We start from the raw sequence: 20,652 nt of genomic DNA, 5'->3' as shown, positions 1-20,652 counted from the left end.
GTTGCCCTGCAGTAATGTTTACAGATCTTTATTTGAAATAAAGACACTACCCATCTGTAAAACAGCAGTTGAAATATTTACATTCCAAGCAAGTGAAAAGTAAATAGGTTAGACGTTTTAATGTACTTACATAGCCAAACTTGCTCCTAGGATCGGCCAGGTATGGGTACAAGGTAGTGATGCCCCTTGCGTAGTCCTCTTTAACGCACCTTGAAGGACTTGTCCTACACACAAACACACAGACTTTACTATATGTGCTCCAATCAAAAGTATTGATGTGTAAATTCCACCTGCTAAAAGAGGGGTGTTGTACTGTGTCAATTCAAGACACACATGTGTATTAGGAGTGCAGGTATGTAATAATAACAACATGACAACATACCCATGTTCACTTGTCATATGTGCGACCAATATCTTGACCATATCACGTCTTCTGGCATCCGTTAGGCTTTTTGTTCGGGCATACTCATTCATGATCCTCTCTCCTCCAGGTTTGTTCTTCAGGATGTCTTCAATCATCTAAGTGGGAAGAACAAAAATTAACACAATGAAACATTTAAAACAATAATGACATCAAGTATTATAAAACAGAATGGCCACAATCTTACAACTTCAGTTATTCAGCCATTTACCGTTCAACCTTGGCATTTTTTTTAAACCTTCAGAAAGGATGCAAGGGAACCTGCAGAGCTTACCTGAGCTAGATGACTTCCCTCATCTCTTTGTCTTGTAGCAGGACGATGCTGCAATATAGTGGTGTCGTCCGAGTCCCTCTCATTGTCTCCACTGAAGCTTGCAAAGGAGGAGCATGAAGGGGAGCTCAAAGAATCTAGAAATCATATTAACATTGAACTAATGTGATTAACAATGTGACTATAAGACAATATAAGTGCACCCATCCATTATTAGAGGAATGCAAATATTTCACATTGTATCATGCCCACAACAGTTCCAGAAATGGTGGAAAGGGTGAGCAGAGATGATTTCAAAATATCTAAATAAGATTTTAAAAAACCCCAACTCAGATATATAAAATTGTCTTGCATATTCAAAACATGTTAGATTGACCAAGCCGTACAGATAAATATGAAGTTATAAGCTAATAAGTAACTAACCCTCAAGATTTGGGTCTTGGGGTAGACAAATCTCCAGCACACCAATGTCTTGTTTCTTTAGTAGAAACTCAAACACCTCCTCATCAACTTCGGTCTTTGATTCATCATAGACTTTTAAGTCCAAGGTTGGAAGGTCAAATTTCTTGGCAACTGTGAAGACAAAATACCAAGGGACAAGCTTAGTGATGAATCGGTTGTGTATTTGCAGAAAAACATAACAGACAGAAATCAGAAGGCCATCTTTACTTGAACATTGTAATCCCAAAACTGACAGTGTTCCATGCAGACCTTTGCTATTCCATGGAAAAGACTTTCAGTTATGCAAAACATAGAGTGACATCCCAAGTGTATTGTTCCACAGGTTAGTGTGTGCAATATTTTTCACTCACCACAATCCAAAAATGATTTGAAGGTTAGTTGCCCCTCATAACAAATGTACTTCTGACGATTTCTGTACTTCACTCTTACAGCCTGCATCCTTCATGACAAAAACAATTAAATTAGTTTCATTATCAGAAACAGCTGACTGCCAACATTAGTAATACCATAGTAAGCCAACATTAGAAAGACATGATGCATGGACTAATAGTATGTCTCCACAAGGGTAAACTATTTCATTATAAAAACTAGGGACATTTTAAGCACGTCTTTATTACGCTGTACTAAAGGGACCTGTTCATTCGCTTGAATCGCCAATTCGCGTCACTCCAGTCTCATAGTGGCTGTGCATAGACTTTGTATGTAATCTACTGCGTTTGGCGTGAACACATCATCAGAAATGTAACCAGTTGTCTCATCTTGAACAATGTCTACTTCACCTGGTTGTCTCCGACTTGGCCGTCTCTAGCATGCCACAGTGCAACAGATCAATCAGCTTATGCTGCGGAATTCTACCCGCACTTCGCGAGTGGCCCGTGCCCAGCTAGTTTTAGCGGTCAACAGAGTGAAGTGCATTTTTTCAAAGTACAACACACATGTTGCATCGACCAGGGTGCTGATGAACTGCAGCGAAACACAGTCCATCAACACAGCTCTTTTCAGAGTCAAATACACGTGTTGGCGGCAACAAACGCAGCTAGAAACAGTCCAACAGTCATTAACAGCTCTTTTCAGAGTCAAATACACGTGTTAGCGCAAACAAACGCAGCCGGAAACAGTTGCTTAAAACAGTCGTTAACAGCTCTTTTCAGAGTAAAATACACGTGTTAGCGCCCACAAACGCAGCTAGAAACAGTCCGTTTAAAACGGTTTTTAACAGCTCTTTTCAGAGTAAAATACACAGGTTAGCGCCAACAAATGCAGCTTAAAACGGTCGTTAACAGCTCCTTTCTGAGTAAAATACACGTGTTGACGCCAACAAACTGCAAATTCTACATAGCCATTTTCACAGTAAACTGTACCTGTTGCACCAACTAACTGCAGCAAAAGACGGCCCCTCTACACAGAATAAAACACACATGCACCTGCTCAGTGAAGTCCGCTGGCTACTGATGATAGCTAATACTAATTTATTGAGACTTTAATCCAGGTGTGTCGACGTTAATATGTCCATAAACCACCAAATATTTTGCGAATTGATGTTAATGCATTAGAAGCTAACGTTTGACTGTGACTAGTTAAGTTATGTGAAAACGTTAGAAGCTACCGTTAGCATCTGCTAACGCGAACAATCAGAAGCTATGGCTCATATCTGACAATGCAAATAGTGAAGTAACGTTAGGTTAGCTGCAATGTTGCTACACAATGTACCTTACACACATGAAGTTAACCAAAACGAATGACCTTACCTGACATGTTATTTCAAATGCCGTCTTCTGTTCCTCACTTCAGCCCTTCCGTTCCATAAAACGTCAGCTCATTCCAGTGTAGCGAGAGGTGTCATGGCGGCAGAAACGAAACTTAAGGAACCGTTGTGGGCGTGGTCACGCTGTTTTACTCCAATAGATTTTATTCTGAATATTTACTCACACTCTACTGGCTACTGGAAGTAATTACACTCCAAAATGATTAAATATGACTCCTTCAGTGGAAAATAATTGTAACTCCGGAAAAATTACTCTCCCGTTTTTCCTGTGTACCTGCTCGTCTCTTAGCTAGCTGTGTTGTTAGATTGCTGCTAGTTCATGAACTCGGTCTGCGATGGTGTTTCTTCACAAACTGACATTTGTAAAAGTCTGTATCTGGTCGGAGCTCTGCTCACACACCTTCAGCATGCACTGGGCTGTAGCTGTGTAAATATATTATGCTGTGATTGCAGTCTGCCTTTTAATTCTTGGACAGTTTGATGTTTTTCTTGGAGGCTAAATTTAGCTCCGTGTTTGGTGTCAAAATGCAGACGTGAATTGTATCCTTCATCACCAACACGCCTCATAACACAGAAGACAGACCCGTTGTTCTCCTTGAAGCACAAACATGTATTCGCTTTCCCATCTTTCATTACATTTTCTTCCCTCTGCATCAATTTTTCTCTTTGTGGACATTTTGGGATTATTTGTCGATCTTTTTCAATCGTTGGAAAACCTCTTTTCGGGCTGTTGCCTCTCCTGTCCACCTGTTGTGATAGTTTTAATGTCGGTACACAGACAACATGCTATCACATAATTTCAACTTTCTATCTCATAATTTCGACCATGGGGATACTTTTATTTTCAAGTCTAACTTTTAATTATTTTTCCAAAATTATTTTATTTTTATTTTTATCTTTTTTTTTGCTGGCGGATTCGCGGGCCACATAAAATGACGTGGCGGGCCGTATTCGGCCCGCGGGCCTTATTCGGCCCGCGGGCCTTGAGTTTGACACGTGCATTAAACACTGTCAAAAAAATGTTTGATATTTTATCCTCTGTATTTCTTTTTGTAGTGTGGGTTGCAACAACCTAATTCTCATGTATCCACTAACGTGGTTTAAAAGCTATTGACATTTTACTCTGAAAATGTCTTAAAATGCACATATTTAGATCAGGGCAATCAAATATTCTTCACTAGGCCTTAGCTCAGTGTTGGACCTCTGCATTTCTAAATCCCAGCGTATGGCCACGGTCACGAACACCTAAACCACACACGTAGCAGCCAGTAAATCTATCCAGCCAGCAAATCTATCTTTTTAGGTAAAATGCAGTGCTGCTTCTGAACCAGCCGTGAAGCTAACTCCTATGATGAAAACCTCACTTTGAGCATACTTTAGGTTATGAGAGTTGTTTTGGGAGGTGGTGAAGCAGGTGATAAGAATAAGTTTTGAAATACAGTCATAATGAAGATGCCCTAATGCAGTGGTTCTCAACTGGTCTGGCTGCGGGACCCACCATTACCCCTTAATGACAAGCCGGGACCCAGTCAGTATCAGTGTGAAGTGATAAATCCACAATATTATATTTTTCTCATCTTCCAAAAAGAGAAATTAGTGTTGGAACAATTCACCTCTATGAGACTTGTTATGGGAAAATATGTCATCGTCTTATGCTTTAGGATTGAAGAATGTAAGTCTTTAAAAGTGCAGGCACAAAACCTATTTGAGTAGATGATTCTATCAGTTTTGCATCCAGGTGTCTTGTTATTTGTTATCTGTTATCTTGTTATCTGTTTTCCTGTGCATTGTTTCTGTCTTCAAAGACGGTGACACACAGAGGCCTTGATTACAGTATTTCCTTGATGGGCATCAGCTGAAGGGCATGACCCTCTTTAGGAATATATGATGTGTGATGGTAAAACAGGCTTATTCCGTCTCTGCAATACTGTGACTTAACTCTTTGACCAGGTCACAGTGACATCAAAGGACGCATCTGACTGGGTGTATCCATGGTTTATTGTGGGGCAAACTGATAACAAAGGGATTTGTAAACAGGCCGTAAAAGCGCCTTCAGGGTATCGTAAAGACAGGACACTATGCTTCAAAGGAAAACATCTGCCTTGACTGGTTTCCTTCTTCTGTTTATTCTTGTTTCGAACCGAGATAACAGCATGCTGGCTGGGTATAAATGTCCATGCATTTGAATGTGTCGTTGGAGCACCTCTAACAGATGACGGTGATGTATCTGTGAGACTGTGTTCTCTTTGCTTGCAAGCAAATAAATTGACTATTACAACTTTGATCGTTCATCCAGACTCTGTTTCATTTGACATTGATTTGACAACACTTTGACACTCTTCTCCCGACTATTCATAGAAATATTCCACAACAGACTGTGAGTCCAATGACTCTGGTCTCTCTGGCCATTTCTCTCTTTTGGAAATCGTCCTATGATTTGACTTTCACAACCCACAGCTCAATAGTCCTGCTCTGCTCTCTCTACTCGTCTCTCCCCCGTGTGTCACTGTGTGTGTACATCTCACTGAGTCAGGAAACTTGTCAGAATGCCCATATTTGATTGGCTGAGCTTCATCACGTGATGTGATTCACAACGCATTGGTCGGTGTTTTTCCTGCACCGCTGAACAAGTGCCGTGAATGCTGGAATAATTCCGCTGCATAAAAAATGCCCTTCAAAATAAAATCACAACTTTTTTTTTTTTTTGTCAGGCGAAGGCCCGCGACCCACTGAAAACGGGTCCGCTTGTCCGCAGTTGAGAATCACTGCCCTAATGTATTCATTTGAGCCATTAATGCTCTTTGTTCCACGAACAGATGTCAGCCTACAGTTCGGAAAAGTGAAGCCGATGCAAAACTGATTTAAACTTGCATTATTTCTAATAACCAGCAGTAGGCGACTCCTCTGGTTGAATATAGAAAAACAACAGAAATGAAAAAACAACCTCCTTGGAGGCTTTAGTCGAACCAGAGGTTGGCACCAGGCGGCAACCTCTGGTTCTGGCGGATGAAGCCGAAATGCTTTAAACTTGCATTATTTCTAATGTCCAGCAGGGGGCGACTCCTCTGGTTGTATAGAAGTCTATGAGAAAATGATTCTACTTCTCTCTTGATTTATTACCTCAGTAAAAATTGTAAACATGAGTTTATGGTCTCAATCTCTAGTTTCAAGTATTCTTCAATACAGCATGATGTTCATTTAGTAACTTCTGGTCCATTTAGAGTCAAATAGACCATAAAGCAGGGGATGCTTTAGGGCAGGGCCACCTTGTGATTGACATGTCGTGTATGAGTTAGCCATGATTTCTTCTTTGAACTTTTACAGCAGGTTTTCAGTTTATGGAAGTTTATTGTAACATTTCCGTTGAATAACAATGTATTTTCAGCGGTATAACAGCTCCACCCGCCTCAGATTCTTATTCCAAAAAGCAAATATGGCACTGGCCATGATGCCGAACCGTATGGGTGACATCAAAGTGAAAAAGGTCCACTTCTTATATACAGTCTATGTACACAACAGAGCCACTGTCAGGATTCCTGTCTGACCCGTTGTGTGTTACCTCTGTTTCCCCTGATCTCCTCATGTGTTCTGTCATTCCCCTGTTTGTTATTGTGTGGCATGTGCTCTGTGTTTTTCCTCTGCCTCCAGACACCTCCCATGGCCACACCCCTGATTAGTGCACAGCTGCGGACACTCCAGCCGATTACCTCCCGCAGGCTGACACACCAGAATCAGATCCCACTAATCATTCCCCTGGCACTATATTAACCCTGGTCCTGCAGTCTGGGGTTGTCAGTTAGTACCGTCTTTCACCCCCGTATCGGCCTTTGCCTTGAGCGCCTGCCTCCGGTGTCTGCCGGTCCGGGAATCTGTTGTGGTCCAAGGGAGTTCACGCAGTCGATCTGCCTGCCCTCCGGTGTCGATCCACGGGAATCACACCGTCGATCTGCCTGCACCCTGTGTCGGACCACGGTCTCCACACATTCCTGTCTTTATTATTGTCTCCTGTGGTCTTGCTATTGGGTCCTGATCTTGAACTCCTGTGACAGCCACAAAGTGTCAACGATAAGTCTAGTGATATTCTTCTTATCGTTAACGAATCCCATGTGTAGACCCAAACCAACAATGAAGGTATCTGATATCAAGTATTGTGCGTGTATCAAAGCCTGATTTGTTGTCTTCCTCTGTGTCACAGAGTTCCATTTTTATCCAGAAACTATTAAACACAAATCAATAAGCTGCACTGTTCCTTCATTACCATGAACAAACACACTCTAGTTTATTGTGACTCCACATACATTGCTGTCCCAAATACTCACTAGACAACCAAATGTGGATTAATCCACTGCTGAAAATAGTCCAACAAATGCACAATTTCATCCTTTTTGAGTAATTTTTGATAAACTACAGCGCCCACCTGAGACTACCAAGTCTTTAAAAAAAATGAAACTCGATGAAAGCCTGCTTTGTTGTTTGTTTGACAGGTGTCAGCCCTGATGGTAGTTCATCCCATCTAGACTTTCTCTCTCCACAACATTGTGGCATCCTGTGGAACCAAAGTCATAGTTTTTCACGTCTAAGAGTTTACACACTGGGGGCGTGACGACTAAAAGACACAAAAATGAGAAATGCAAGGAGTGGATCTGGTATAAGTGTATTTGTCAAGGTTGCCATCTTTCACAGCATAATAAATGTGTTCTTTGTGAAAGTATTCATGACAAAATGACTGTGAAAAAATATGTTGTGCAAATGAATCGCACAAAAAAAAAAGAACCTGGAGTGTGAAGGCTTATTCCTTGAATAAAGCCAACAACAAGTCAAATCGGTCGTGCCTCAGTGGTGGTGTTTTGTAGCTGACCCTGACCTACCTGTTAAAAAGCTCAAGAGTAGATCCCTACCAATAAAGTAAAACATTCCACTGACAGTTCATTGGCTTTTATCTTGTGTTGCTCACAGAGTCAGCTCAACTAGTTCTTTCATGGATGACATTCTCCCGGCAAAGCTAAAAAGACACAACCGGCTCTTCTCACACACTGCTCAAACACCACAGATGCATCGCTCTGACATCAGGCTGCTTAAGGAAGGATGTGACACTGAGCTCGGAGGTTGATGGTTATAAGAAGAACTGAGAGCCACCAACTGAAAAGAAAAGGGCAGTGATGCTCAAATTTAAGCAGTTCTGGTAAATTCAGAAGCACTACCTTTGCACTTTTAAATGTTAAACGTATGTTAATACCCTCCTTGTGCACACCATACACACACTAATATTGTAGATATTGCTCGCTTTATTGGGAGCTTATCGATATGCCAGTTGTTCCCCACCAGATATTATAACCATGAAACCTTGGGAAGCAAGATAATGAGAGATGAGACGATTTGGTAGAAAGCATGATTATTATTATTATTATTATTATTATTGTGGCAGTCACATTATGAACATTACATTATGCACAGGCAATTAATTACTGCTTGCATCATCACCCTGGAAAGTGTTTAATTATTTTTTGATGCACTCTGTTGCACTCAGCGAGCATCGTGGAGTGTGCTCAGGCTGACAAAATGGATGCTGGCAGGGAACCAGCTAAACTGTGGTTTCACTGCCTAATGGCTATTGTACTGGCAGGGCAGATGGTATTTCTTGACAGTGGAGATGCACCGAGGTCTGCTGCAGCAGAGGTGACACGGCTTAGTTTTAAAGCATTCTATTTCCCCCCCTAATGATCAATGTCTGCAGCAGCTGAACAGGGCACATAACACTGCAGATAGAGGTTCTTTCCCGTAACGATTAAAAGCTGCTCCAAAGCGGAAAAAAGCCTCCTCTAAACAAGACCGTAGCCAGGATTTTAGAACCACTTAAGACTGTTGTCCAAGTTCCCTCTACTTACAGGAAGGCACACAAAGTGTGTCCTTTATTTATTTTGTGAATTCGTTTTACTTTTTGCAGAAACCACCAGCTGATACTGACAGGAAAACATCTGGTGGTAAAATGCTGAATCTTTTCAAATGTATTCCTGCAAACATAATCACAAAGTGTTTTCTTTTTTATGATTTTTTGTTCTCGGTATTACAGCTTTATTTTTATAGTGAAAGAGAAACGGTAGAGAGGAGACGTTATGCAACAAAGGGACCTGGGCCGGACTTGGATCCAGTTCATTGTGGCCAGGACTCAATGGTATGTGCTCTAGTTCAGTGAGCTACTGGGACAGCCCAAAGTATGCCATTTCTTATTGCCTTTAAAATGACACTGTTGCAACAACCCAGTAGCCAGAAAAAAACAAAACGCTTTAGTCATTTCAAAACTGCATTCTCAATTAGGGTAACGTATTGTCATACAATGGTTCATATGATATCCTACCCTCTTTTTTTCATGCATTTTCCTACAAAAACCTGCAACATGCGTCAGTTTTTCTCTCGTTGCATGCATAGTCTTTTCAAAATAAACTTCTGTCTACACATGAAACTCAGTTAGGTTTAGAAAATGAACATTGTTTGGGTTAAAATAACCACGGAGCTGCCTGAAGTATGTAATTATGTGAAAAAAACATCAACATTGACTTATGATTTCACATGGGGAATGTACTGCGGTCTCTTGGCTGAAAGAACTGTTTTGTTGACCATCAACCCGCCTCATGAGTATTTCTACATCCTCGGATAAAATGCAGATAAAAGACGAAAACTTTCGTGGGATTTCTATGAATTATTATCAATGCATTATCGTCTGTAAGTATTGCTATGAATGCTGTAAGAGACCATCCCCATTAGGTTTTGGCAACAAGACCGAATAAAACAAAATACTTTGTCAGGTTAAGATAATGTTTTCGATTCAAATGAGTGTTACTTTTGGACATGAACAGCGGCCTCCTAGGTGACATTCTTGTGGAGGGAGAGCGAGCAGTTCTTTTGGCCAGGTGTCCGCGAAACATTGATCGCTGTAGATTCCCCCAAAACCAAAGGAAGGAGCTGCATCAGTAAAGATTTTTAGAGCGACTGATGTTTCGGTATATTTGTTGGAGAAGAACGAGATGCCGTTCCAATTATCGCACAGCAAAGTCCAGAATCTTAAATCTGATCTACAGCCTTCGTCTGAGGCAACAAGATCGTGAAGTTTGTCCGCCGTTTTTGAGAAGTCACGTAATCTGGATATGAAAGATCTGCCTTGAGGAATAATTCTCATCGCAAAGTTAAGGTGGCCTAATGACAGCAAAGCACGTTTGGTAGACTCTGCATCTTTCATGACTTCTCTAATACGAACCAGCTTGCTGCTTGCATTAGATCGCTGTCTAATGTGATGCCTAGAATCTCGATCTCTTTCAATGGGCCTTGGGTTTTTTCTGCGGAGAGAGAGGAACACCTAATTGTTTCAAAGTGTCCTTGAGTGCACTAATGCATCGGTCTGGTTGGGATTGTGGGTAATCCACGACTAGGAAGTCGTCTAACAAGTGAAGAACGAATGGCAATTTGCAGTTACTTTGCCAAACAGTATCCAACAAAGTGCTTCAGACAGGGTATTGAATATGCAGGGGCTACTACGACAGCCAAAGATTCGTCTAACTGAGAAATACATTTTATTTCGCCATTTGACGCCAAAAAGGTGCCACTGAGAAGGATGGAGTGGCATGACCTTGAAGGCGTCCGTTATATGACCCTTCCCTAACCATGCGCCTTTATCGGATACCTTGATTAACTGAATCGCGTTATCGACTGTTGCGTAGAATAGGGAAAAAGGCGCGAGAGGTATGAGGCTATTAATGCCTGGAGCGCTATCGTCTTGGGCTGCTGATGAGTCTATTATCAGATGCTTTTTTCCAGAATATTTTCGAGTTGCTATGCCTATAGCATTAATGCGGAATGGCGGATCATCATAAGGTCCGATCATGTAGCCCTGTTTATTAAGTGAAAGTGAAACTTAACATTGCAAACAGAAGTGACACAAAGACATTGTTGGTTTCACACGGGACAGAAATACCGGTCTCCTGGTTGAGGTCATTTGACCCATCCACCTGTCCTCCCTTGCACCCTGTGTGTTGTTTTTTTCGGTATTTATACCACTACATCAAGTTCCTGGAGCACCTTCTCCAATTGTCTAATAATGGCACACAACGGTTACTTGAAACACTGTTGCATGTCATACAGACACTAAAGCGTGCCACATGTGTTATGTTTACAAGAACACAAAGACATACTGTAGCAAACTAATATCAATAAAAGCACACCCTGTGTTTTATGAGCCCGGTAATTTCATTGGATCGTGGTGGCTTCACGCCACGAGACTGAACTCTCTCTCCTCTTTCCTGATTCTCCTCGACCTGTCTGCGGCGTTTGACACTGTGAACCACCAGATCCTCCTCCACCCTCGAGGGGATGGGCGTCTCAGGCTCTGCACTCTCCCTGTTTGCATCCTACCTGACAGGACCACACATGCTGACTACAGGGGTTCCACAAGGTTCAGTTCTGGGCCCCTTCTCTTCTCGCTCTACACAACATCTCTGGGTTCTGTTATTCGCTCGTATGACTTCTCTTACCATTGTTATGCCGATGACACCCAGCTGGTCTTGTCATTTCCCCCTGGTGACACTCAAGTGGAGGCACGCATCGCTGCATGCTTGGCTGACATCTCGAAGTCGATGACGACACACCACCTCAAGCTCAACCTGGACAAAACAGAGCAACTGTTCCTCCCGGGGAAGGGTTGCCCACACCAAGACCTGTCCATCACCATTGATGATACCGTGGTGACGCCAACTCTGACTGCGAAGAATCTGGGTGTGTGCTAAATGACTAATGTAATGTTCTTTCCACTAATCTGAAAGACATGGAGAATAAAATGACCATAATCAATGTTTTTGCCTGTAATGTCTCGTCTTAATTCAGCTTTGGGTTTTGTTTTACTACTAGTCATAATTCACAGCAGCTGCTAGATGTCCTTGTCAGCTAAACATCAATATGTCATATTAATGCATTTGAACAATCAACACATGCATCTGTTTTTGTTCTTCAGTTCAATAACAAAACAGTGAAGGATTGAAGCAGGGAAACAGAAACTAAAGCCTGTATTTGAGCCGTAATCTGACACACAGTGGCTCTACTGTGCTGAAATGGTTTGTTTGCTCATAACCCAACACTGAGTCAACGCTTTAATCAAACAAGTATGACACACTTTATCACAGCACCGGGATACAAATCAGATTAACATGTGACGGTCTAGTAGAGGCTCTCTTTTGGTTTCACAGCGGGGCTCCCAAATCTGTCAGAGTTCTTACATCTTTTCCAGATCATGAAATATTTTTGTTTGTAATGATAGTTGATTCCCAGAGAGGACATTTACAGAGACATGCACAATTATAATAAATTTTTTATTGAAATGTATTCAGAATTTAGTATTATCAGACAAACCAGCATGCTGTTCACACTCCATTTACTGATGATTACTGTGAGGCATTGGTTTCCTCTCATTTTATACTGTTGTGTTTTTTTCGGGACTTCAGTTTTCACTTTCTATTTTATTTTGTAATCCAAGCCTGACATGTACTGTATTTCTTTGACTTCCTGTCATTATTTTTTTCCCTCCTATGTTCGGTGTATCACCTGTGTTTAATTAGTTTGAGCCTCGCTCTGTTCCCATTGTTTCAACCACCAATCAGCTTTCAGCCTGCCCTCGTCTCCTCCCAGCTGCATCTTGTTGATTATTGTCCTGTGTATTTACAGTCTTTGGTCTGTTGGTGGACTGATTGTCTGCTATGTTTCCTGGCTGTATCGCTCGTGTGAGAACCTGATCCGTGTTACTTGTCACATTGATCTTTCTTTCATTCGTGTATCTTCTGATTGCTTTTGAACTCACCAGACTTCACCTCCTGTGTAAGTTGTGTGGACGTTTTCTTAATTAAAATCACCGTTGCTTCCTGTGTGTCTGCGTTCGGGCCCCACTCCTTTTCCTGCCTGCTGGGTGCAGAAGTGACGACATTTGGATGTTTAGATGATTATAGATATGGATTATATGCTAAAATGAAGAAAACACATTGATGGAAGCATTCTAACTCAAACTGGATATTTCATTACACACTTAGACAAACTTCATAATCAGTTTTGTGTTGAATTAGGAAACTACTATAAATTGTTTTTATTAACAGTGTATACAATATGCTGTTGCAATTCTCTCTGGAACGGATTTCTCCTTGAAAGATTATAATCTGATGATTCTGTGTTTCATGATATCTGCTGGTTTGAAAATGTGAAACAAAATCCGTTACAGTATAGCAGAGTTTGAGCCCGCCCTCATGTACTGCTCCGATTAGTTTCTTGTGTATTCACACTCCTGTCTTTAAAGGTTCTACATGTGTTCTCTTCTGGAGTGTTACATCCCTTCTCTGTTGTCCAGGGGAAGGATTTAGGGACGAACCCAAATGAAAACCAAATAGCTCGTGTACCGAACAATATTTATTATGCGCACGTACAGTGATAAACGAGTGAGTCACAACACAAGATTTGGGACAGGTGTGGTTGTGCCAAACGATTGAAACAAAGATAACAGAACTTGGCGTAGCTAACTAACCTCTGAAATCAACAAACAAAATGGCTTCTCTAACTTATCTAAATGTGCTTGACCAACACAGATGAGGCACTGACCAATAAGCCTAGTGTATCTAGACACAGAAAATAGCCTACGTGTGTGCCAATGTACAGGGTACCCCAGACTCACCTGTCACCACAAATACTAACGCGTTCAGTTCTCAGAATTGACATAAACCCAGTGTGAAGTTCTCCTGAGCTCAGCGGCTTCCTGTCTTTTATCTGCGGCTCTCCCTCCACTGATTGGCCAGCCTGCCGGTGGTGCCAATCACCAATCAGGACAACCGGCCCCCACAGGTGGAACCCAATCACCCGATTGACCTGTTAGAAGAACTGAGGGAGAGAGAAAAAAGGAAGGGCAGGAGGGGGGAAACACAACACGTAACACCCTGGTTCTTATTGGTCCAAACCACAATGGAAACATTTACATTTCATTATGTTTAGGCTTGTAATTGAAGGTCAGGTTCACAAGTAGCTTGTTCTGCATGGTAGCCAATCATATGCAGTCATACAACCAAATTACATCGTTGTACAATCCAAATCCAAATTATCTTGAAAATCCTATCACTGTGCATTTCCTGCCTACATGTTGAAGGAGTCACCGGATTCCAAGGTGACTCTCTGCACTGTGACATGCACCAGGAACCACTGGCTGTCTAATGTCTGCTCAGATGACTTTGACATGACAAGAATCTGACCACAGCACTGGCTTCATGTATACACAGATCACAACTGGACAGAGATTTAAAGGGGGCAGTGTATGGCGTGTACATATTATGAGGTGGTAATTGTTTTAGGATTTTCTGGAGAGTTTATGCCAAAAACCCTTAAAACTGACCAAATATAGCCTTTGCTTTACATCTATTGAAAAATAACAAACAGCAATATTGGCTCACATGTGACTAATGCTTAGCTGTGTAGTAACACACTTACACACTCTGGTGTGTGTGTGTGTGTGAGTGTGAGTGTGTGAGAGAGAGAGAGAGATTTTAGGACCCATGTGAGCGCACATTTTGCCCAGCACATGTGACCGTTCTGATTTATCCCTTTTTTAACATTTTAACAGTTTAACATTTTTGAGATGAAAATTCAGATGTTGCAGTTTAATATTTAGCTTAATTCATTGATAGCATTTGTATTGAATTCATAATTAATTAACTAATATGACATTAATAAACTTACAGTATTGTGGATTTTCTCCCCCATCATTTACATTAAAATCACTTTAGAAAGGGATATTGTTGCAGCCAGTTTGGAAACGAGGAACAATTCCATCAAACAATAAGTCTTTAAATGTACAGACGGAGACGTGAGTATTAAGATAGACGTGAAAAACCGTGAACCTGATCTTTAATATGCTGATCATGTGATCTGAACATCCTGGTTTGAGTCCATAAGGGAATCTTTCTTGCATGACTTATCACTTTATCCTTATTTCCTGTCACTTCTCTAAAGTCTCCTTTGAAAATAACGGCTGTAAATGTCCTCCCTAAGAAAACTTAAATATGATTCCTTATGATAGCAGAGGTTCTAATACGATGAGATATTTTTATAGAAAGCCCAGGAGTTAGCATCGCACTGGTTCCCTTGCTAAAGAGCCAATGGGATCATTTGACTTAAAACAAAAGCAGACAATAAGCTCTGTGGCAAACAACCATGTTGATAATACTTACACGTTTTGTTCAGAAGACAATCTTCTAGGGGTGTAACGGTTCACAAAACTCACGGTTGGGTTGGGTACGATACAGTGGAGCCATGGTTCGGTACGTTTCGGTTCAGTAGAAAACTATAAATGCAGAGAAATGTACTTTATTTTAAAATATATTTATTCATTACAACTAACATCATGAAGTTATTCTTTGACTTTGAACAATGATGGAACTATACCTGAGTGACCCATCTTCTGGGGAGTCTTCTTAGCAACACATAAGCATAAAAAACAAAAACTGCTCCTTCATGTTATGTAGTATTGTTACTTACATCTTGCTTACGTCTTGTATTGTTACTTACATCTTGCAAAAGAGATTTTTAATCTCAATGGGACTACCTGGTTAAATAAAGTTTTTATTTTTATTTTTTTCAAACGTATTCGGTTCGTCATGCGTACCGAACCGTGAGTCTCGTACCGAACGGTTCAATACGAATACGCGTATCGTTACACCCCTACAATCTGCACGAATGAACATCACTTTTAATGCATTTTGAAGCGTTAACACAGTAAAAAGCTAACGTCATGCTAACGAAATACACTACGGTCACATGACTTAAGTCACCACCACAAAACTGAAGGTGGCCCATAGTCTCAGTAATTACTGACATATTTTCATAGTACAAAACTGCAAATCTTTTAAGCCTAACCCCAGAACCTGTGTAATAACATGTTGGACTGGTGGTGCAACTCTGGCAACAACTGAAATTATAGAAAGTAAAGTATACTTACAAAAAGAAAGTATTATAAAAAATACATACAATATATAAATGAAGTCTATAGCCATGTTTTCCACTTTGAAATTGTCGATAGCACTTTGAAATCCTGGCTCGGTTCACACCATCATTACATTCTTGCATATTTACAAAAAAACCACGACATCAGGTTGAAGGCTTGTGTTTAATTTCGGCCAATGAAATTGCTTCATCTCTTTAAGTGTTACCAGATGTCAGGAAAACATAGTTTCTTCTTTAAGACAAGAGGAAAGAAAACATCCAAAATACAAATGTAGGTGTTTATTTTTCTACTTTGTGTATGTGCATCTGTAGATTTCTCCTTAATTCACCAAAAGTTACAATTGGACAATGCCTCATTTACACAAGACATCACATTTCAGAAATCCTGTAATAGAAAAAAAGGAAGTTTCTTGGTGATATCCATCTTTAAAATGTATATAATTTTACAATACATATATTCTGGGGTTTTAAAGGAGTTGTGCATATATATAAGCCATGGTGTAAATGTGTTTTTTATGGTTTATGTCCAAAAGTTCCCTCTGTAAACACCTTTGACTGTGATATGAGAACAAAATGAAACAAGAATATTGAACTGTATCCATCCAATGTTCACATTCTGTTCTAGAAATGTATGCAAATGAGACCATATTTAATACGATTTGGAGCACTTGCATATTTTAACATCGCATTCAAGAAACAAAAATGTGCCTCAGTGTAATAAAATAGTGTGATTCTTACCCTATTCACCTGAAGAGTCTCCTCTTAAGAGCAGATATTAGCAGTGGCACAAGTTGTGCCAACGCAACAAAGGGCACCATGTTCTCAGTCTGCACAGAAGACTCGTGCACATATAATATTCCAGCAGCATCTCTTCTATCTTAATGACTCAGGACATGCCATACTGGCGGCCGCTGCTCCACCCCTCCCTGTTTGCGCCCATCTAATGCTACAATATTGTTTTATAGCCTCTAAGACGGGTTAGACTGCAAAAGCACTCAAGGGTTGGACACACCCACACTAAATACGCACACTTTTCATCATCTAGATAGAATGTTAAGGCTTTGAGAGGGGACAATTCCGCTCGTATCTGTTTTTTGGAGTTTTTGCGGGGGGGGGCTTAACGCATCAGTCATTTAGAAAGTACAGCACAGGAAACAAACTCCATATCTTGTTTGTTTTTTACTCAGATCATTTTATAAATAAAGATCCCCTCGTGAACGCACTCATTTAGTTGTTCACGCTGCAATGCGCGGCGCATTTATTTTTTTAATCAAGCGGTCAAGGTGACAGCGAGGAGGCGGATGAGGACTATATTCGCAGAGGTGCGTGGAGCGTGCGGATGCCACAGTGATCCACTAGACTGACGTCTCTCCGGTAGCGCAGCCGAACACCGCAGCCCGGTTGTTTTTTACAGTCTCTCCTGCAGCGAGAGCGCGAGAGGGGCTGAAGAAAAGAACTTCATCAACGACAAGCTGTAGTTTTGCAGCATGTTCCACATTCGGCAATCTCCGTTTAAACCCACTCGCCCAGCAGCTGTTTGATTTTGCTGGTGTGTTGGCATTTTGTGTTTTTGGGGAAACATTCGCCTTTTTCCTCCTTTCGGCTGATGTAAAAACAGCAACCTCTCTAAATTGGAATGATGTGGACCTCTCACGATTCTGTTGGATTTGTTTTCTTTGCCGGATTCTGTGTGCAATTGGGATTCTCCTTCGAAGGTAAGGAAATGCATATTTTTCCTAACAAGACAGTGGCATCATGTCGAGGCACGGGAGGTAGAAAGTATTCAAAGTGCGCAGTGTTTCCAGAAAAGCAGAGGATGCTATTTGGAGGAAGAGGTTTGAAGTGAGATGGGTTGTAATAATGCCAGAAAGGGGGCGAAACAAAGCTCATCATGAAAGCTGAGGAAGGTTGCGGGTTTTTTACCCCGTGATGACGATACAATGCAACTGGTGATTGTTTGAAATCAAGTGGTTTCACACCGGAGGAGGAGAGCGGGCGGCTGTTTCTGCTCTCGCATTATTTGGTTTTCCTCCCGGACAACAGATTAAAGAAATAGAAGTTATTTGAAGAGGCTCCGTGCATGAAAGTCAGCGAGCAGCAGGTGATTTCAGGACAGCTGCTGCACGCGGCGGTGTTCAAAGCCTTCACACTGAGATTAGCACTTTCAGAACGCCTCTGTGCACTTCTTCCCCCTAACAGCTGAAATCTCAAAAATGTCTGATAAATGCGCACAAACCTGTCGATAATCTGGACCTGGAGTGATGGTTTGGAATGGAAGTTTGCATGCGCGAATATCCTCGCTCCTTTTCCTATCGTCGCCACGACTCTCCTTTGGGCCACATTCCCTTATTAGCGTCCTCCAAACCAAACTCCTTTCTTTTTTCTTATGTTTCCCCTTTTATGCTTTCTTTTGTTGACCCCCAATTATCGAACAGTCAAGTTCTTTTTCGTATTTAATCGCGGCCACAGAATGACTTAAAGAAAACCTATAAATTCTCATCCTGCTCGGAATTAAGTGTGTGAATAATGTATCCATGGTGCGACTGTGCGTTATGTAAATTCGCAATGAAGAAGCTTTGGCACGCTTCGGCAAGAACGCACCTTTACCAAGGCTTGGCTTCAGTAACACACAGTTATCCCGCCACACGTGTACATTCAATTGCACACCATTTAAGTGATTAATTCATGGGCACAAATCACACACTATTGTCCCCATCATAACCCCCCCCCCCCCCTTTTTCCGTCTCATCTGCAGGTCGCTTCACAGATCTGCCCTCCAACATGACGGTTAAAGAGGGGCAAAACATAGAAATGGCGTGCGCTTTCCAGAGCGGAACCACGTCCGTGTATTTGGAGATCCAGTGGTGGTTCGTGAAAGCGCCGGAACCCACTGACAGCGAGGAGGAGGTCGATGCTGAAGAGGTACAAGGGACCTTTTCTCTCCCTCTCTCTCTCCCTCCCTCTATCGCCCTCTTCCCCTTCCTTTTCCATCATGAGCTGTGCGAGTTCTGTTTAAAGCACATCCAACAAGTATCTGCGCTATTATGCGCCTTATGTCATCATTGGCGCTGAAGACAATGTCGGGCACTCATGGTAGAACTTTTTACTGACTTGCTTTCTGACAAAGCCCAATGTAATCGCCTTTAAATATCTTAAGGGGAAGACGGTTATGATTTGTATTTCACGTTTAAATATGCAAATGAGGCATTGTCGTATTAAATATGTGATCATTTGAATACATCTATTGAACAGAATTGTCAACATTGGCTAAAGCCAGGTTCAAAACTCATTTATTGTGTCATTTTGTTGACAGATTAGAGTGAACAGTTTTTACTGAGGGAATTTTAGAATATCGCTTTTTATCACAATTAGAAAACAGTCAGCCATAAAACATGTTTTTAGGAATAAAATGTTGTTTAAATCAGGCTCTGAAAGATATATGAACAAACCCTTTTGTAAAAACCTTCAGAATAAAGAGAGGAATAAAAGCGGACAGTTTGGAGTGGAGAGTTCTGGCTGAGAGATTTAGAGAAAACAGCCGTTAAAGACATGTTTTGGAAAAGGACATATTTTGAAGACACTCCAGGTGAAATAAAAAAACCCGACTAGATCGCACCATGAAAACCTGCCCAGTTTATTACTCATTTGAGACGATTGTTTCTCCTTTTCCGATAACAAGTTTTCTGAAATGCTATGTTTAAATATGCAAATGAGGTATTATCTAATGGTAACTGTATGTTGGATGTTTTCTATTCACTCGTCTGAAAGAAGACGTGTTATGGAAGCAAACAGACCAAAATCTTAATTGACGTGTGCTTGACAAACAGGTTTCAGCCTGTAGTGTCTGGTCTTGAGCTGCTCCTTTTAGGTGATCACAAACTGCCTCATATGTTTGGGAAGCACTGGATTAGACATTAATATCGAGGCTTTCCTCACTATAATGTGGTTTTTGTGATTTATTTCCCCTCATATTTGATTCTGGCTTCTTTCCCTCTAACAGTTAAAATAATCCTTCTCCACACTGAGCAGGAAACAGTCCCATTAAGGAAAAAAATAACATTCATCAAGGACTACTGAGATAAAAAATGAGCTCGTTCTGGACATTAATTACATGATAAATGGAGTAAATGAGCCTGAATATTCATGAATGGGTACAAAGAAAGTGTCTGAATCAATACAGCCAAAGCATATTCTTGTATATTGCCTCATTAAACAGTACATTGGAAGTGCTTTGGCATTTTGTTATGTATTGCTCTTGCATTACTGCTGGCTATGACAGCTCCCTCTGCCCCGAATAATGATCTCCTGCTTAGTGGATGAGAGCGTCTAAATGTGTTTACAGCATTGACAATGGACGGAAATGACTTGCTTACATATTGTGTGGCAGGTACCTGCACCTCACCATGTGGATGGGTTGGTGTATTGTCACGGCAGACATCAAACGCTGCTTTTTTTTCTATTTCTATGACAACGAGGAAGAGAGGTGTGTGTGTGTCTGTGTGTGTGTGTGTGTGTGTGTGTGTGTGTGTGACAGGGGGATGGTTCCATATCCATGTGGCTTTAATTATTCTCCCATTGTTACTGGGCTTTCATAGTGGCGCCGGCCAGGCTTTGATGTGGGTTTGATCCCACGTGACTCTTGGATGTTGGGCTGAAGTGGGGCTATTGATGCAGACATCTCATTGTTACGCACATTACTTATCATGGAAGGCTGTTTGAAAA

General features: G+C 41.2%; 1 protein-coding gene and 1 long non-coding RNA gene across 2 annotated transcripts in view; one reads left to right on the top strand and one right to left on the bottom strand.

Moving 5' to 3' along the window:
• Positions 1–742: 742 nt before the first annotated feature.
• Positions 743–1,562, bottom strand: LOC306794150. Its single transcript, XR_013772917.1, has 3 exons — positions 1,505–1,562; positions 1,116–1,265; positions 743–829 (listed from the first exon to the last, which is right to left on the bottom strand). It is a non-coding gene; the product is annotated as an uncharacterized lncRNA (long non-coding RNA).
• Positions 1,563–17,566: 16,004 nt separating this feature from the next.
• The window catches only part of vstm2a (V-set and transmembrane domain containing 2A), a gene marked incomplete at its 5' end in the record, with an annotated part of 72,717 nt that continues 69,631 nt past the window's right edge, over positions 17,567–20,652 (top strand). The window contains 2 exons of the mRNA XM_079291831.1: positions 17,567–17,645; positions 18,686–18,852. Coding sequence (XP_079147957.1) covers positions 17,567–17,645; positions 18,686–18,852 — 246 coding nt within the window. The remainder of the gene's footprint in view (positions 17,646–18,685; positions 18,853–20,652) is intronic.

The sequence above is a fragment of the Melanostigma gelatinosum genome, assembly GCF_949748355.1.
Source record: "Melanostigma gelatinosum genome assembly, chromosome: 20".
Lineage (NCBI taxonomy): Eukaryota > Metazoa > Chordata > Actinopteri > Perciformes > Zoarcidae > Melanostigma > Melanostigma gelatinosum.
This window is presented reverse-complemented; position numbering and strand designations above follow the sequence as displayed.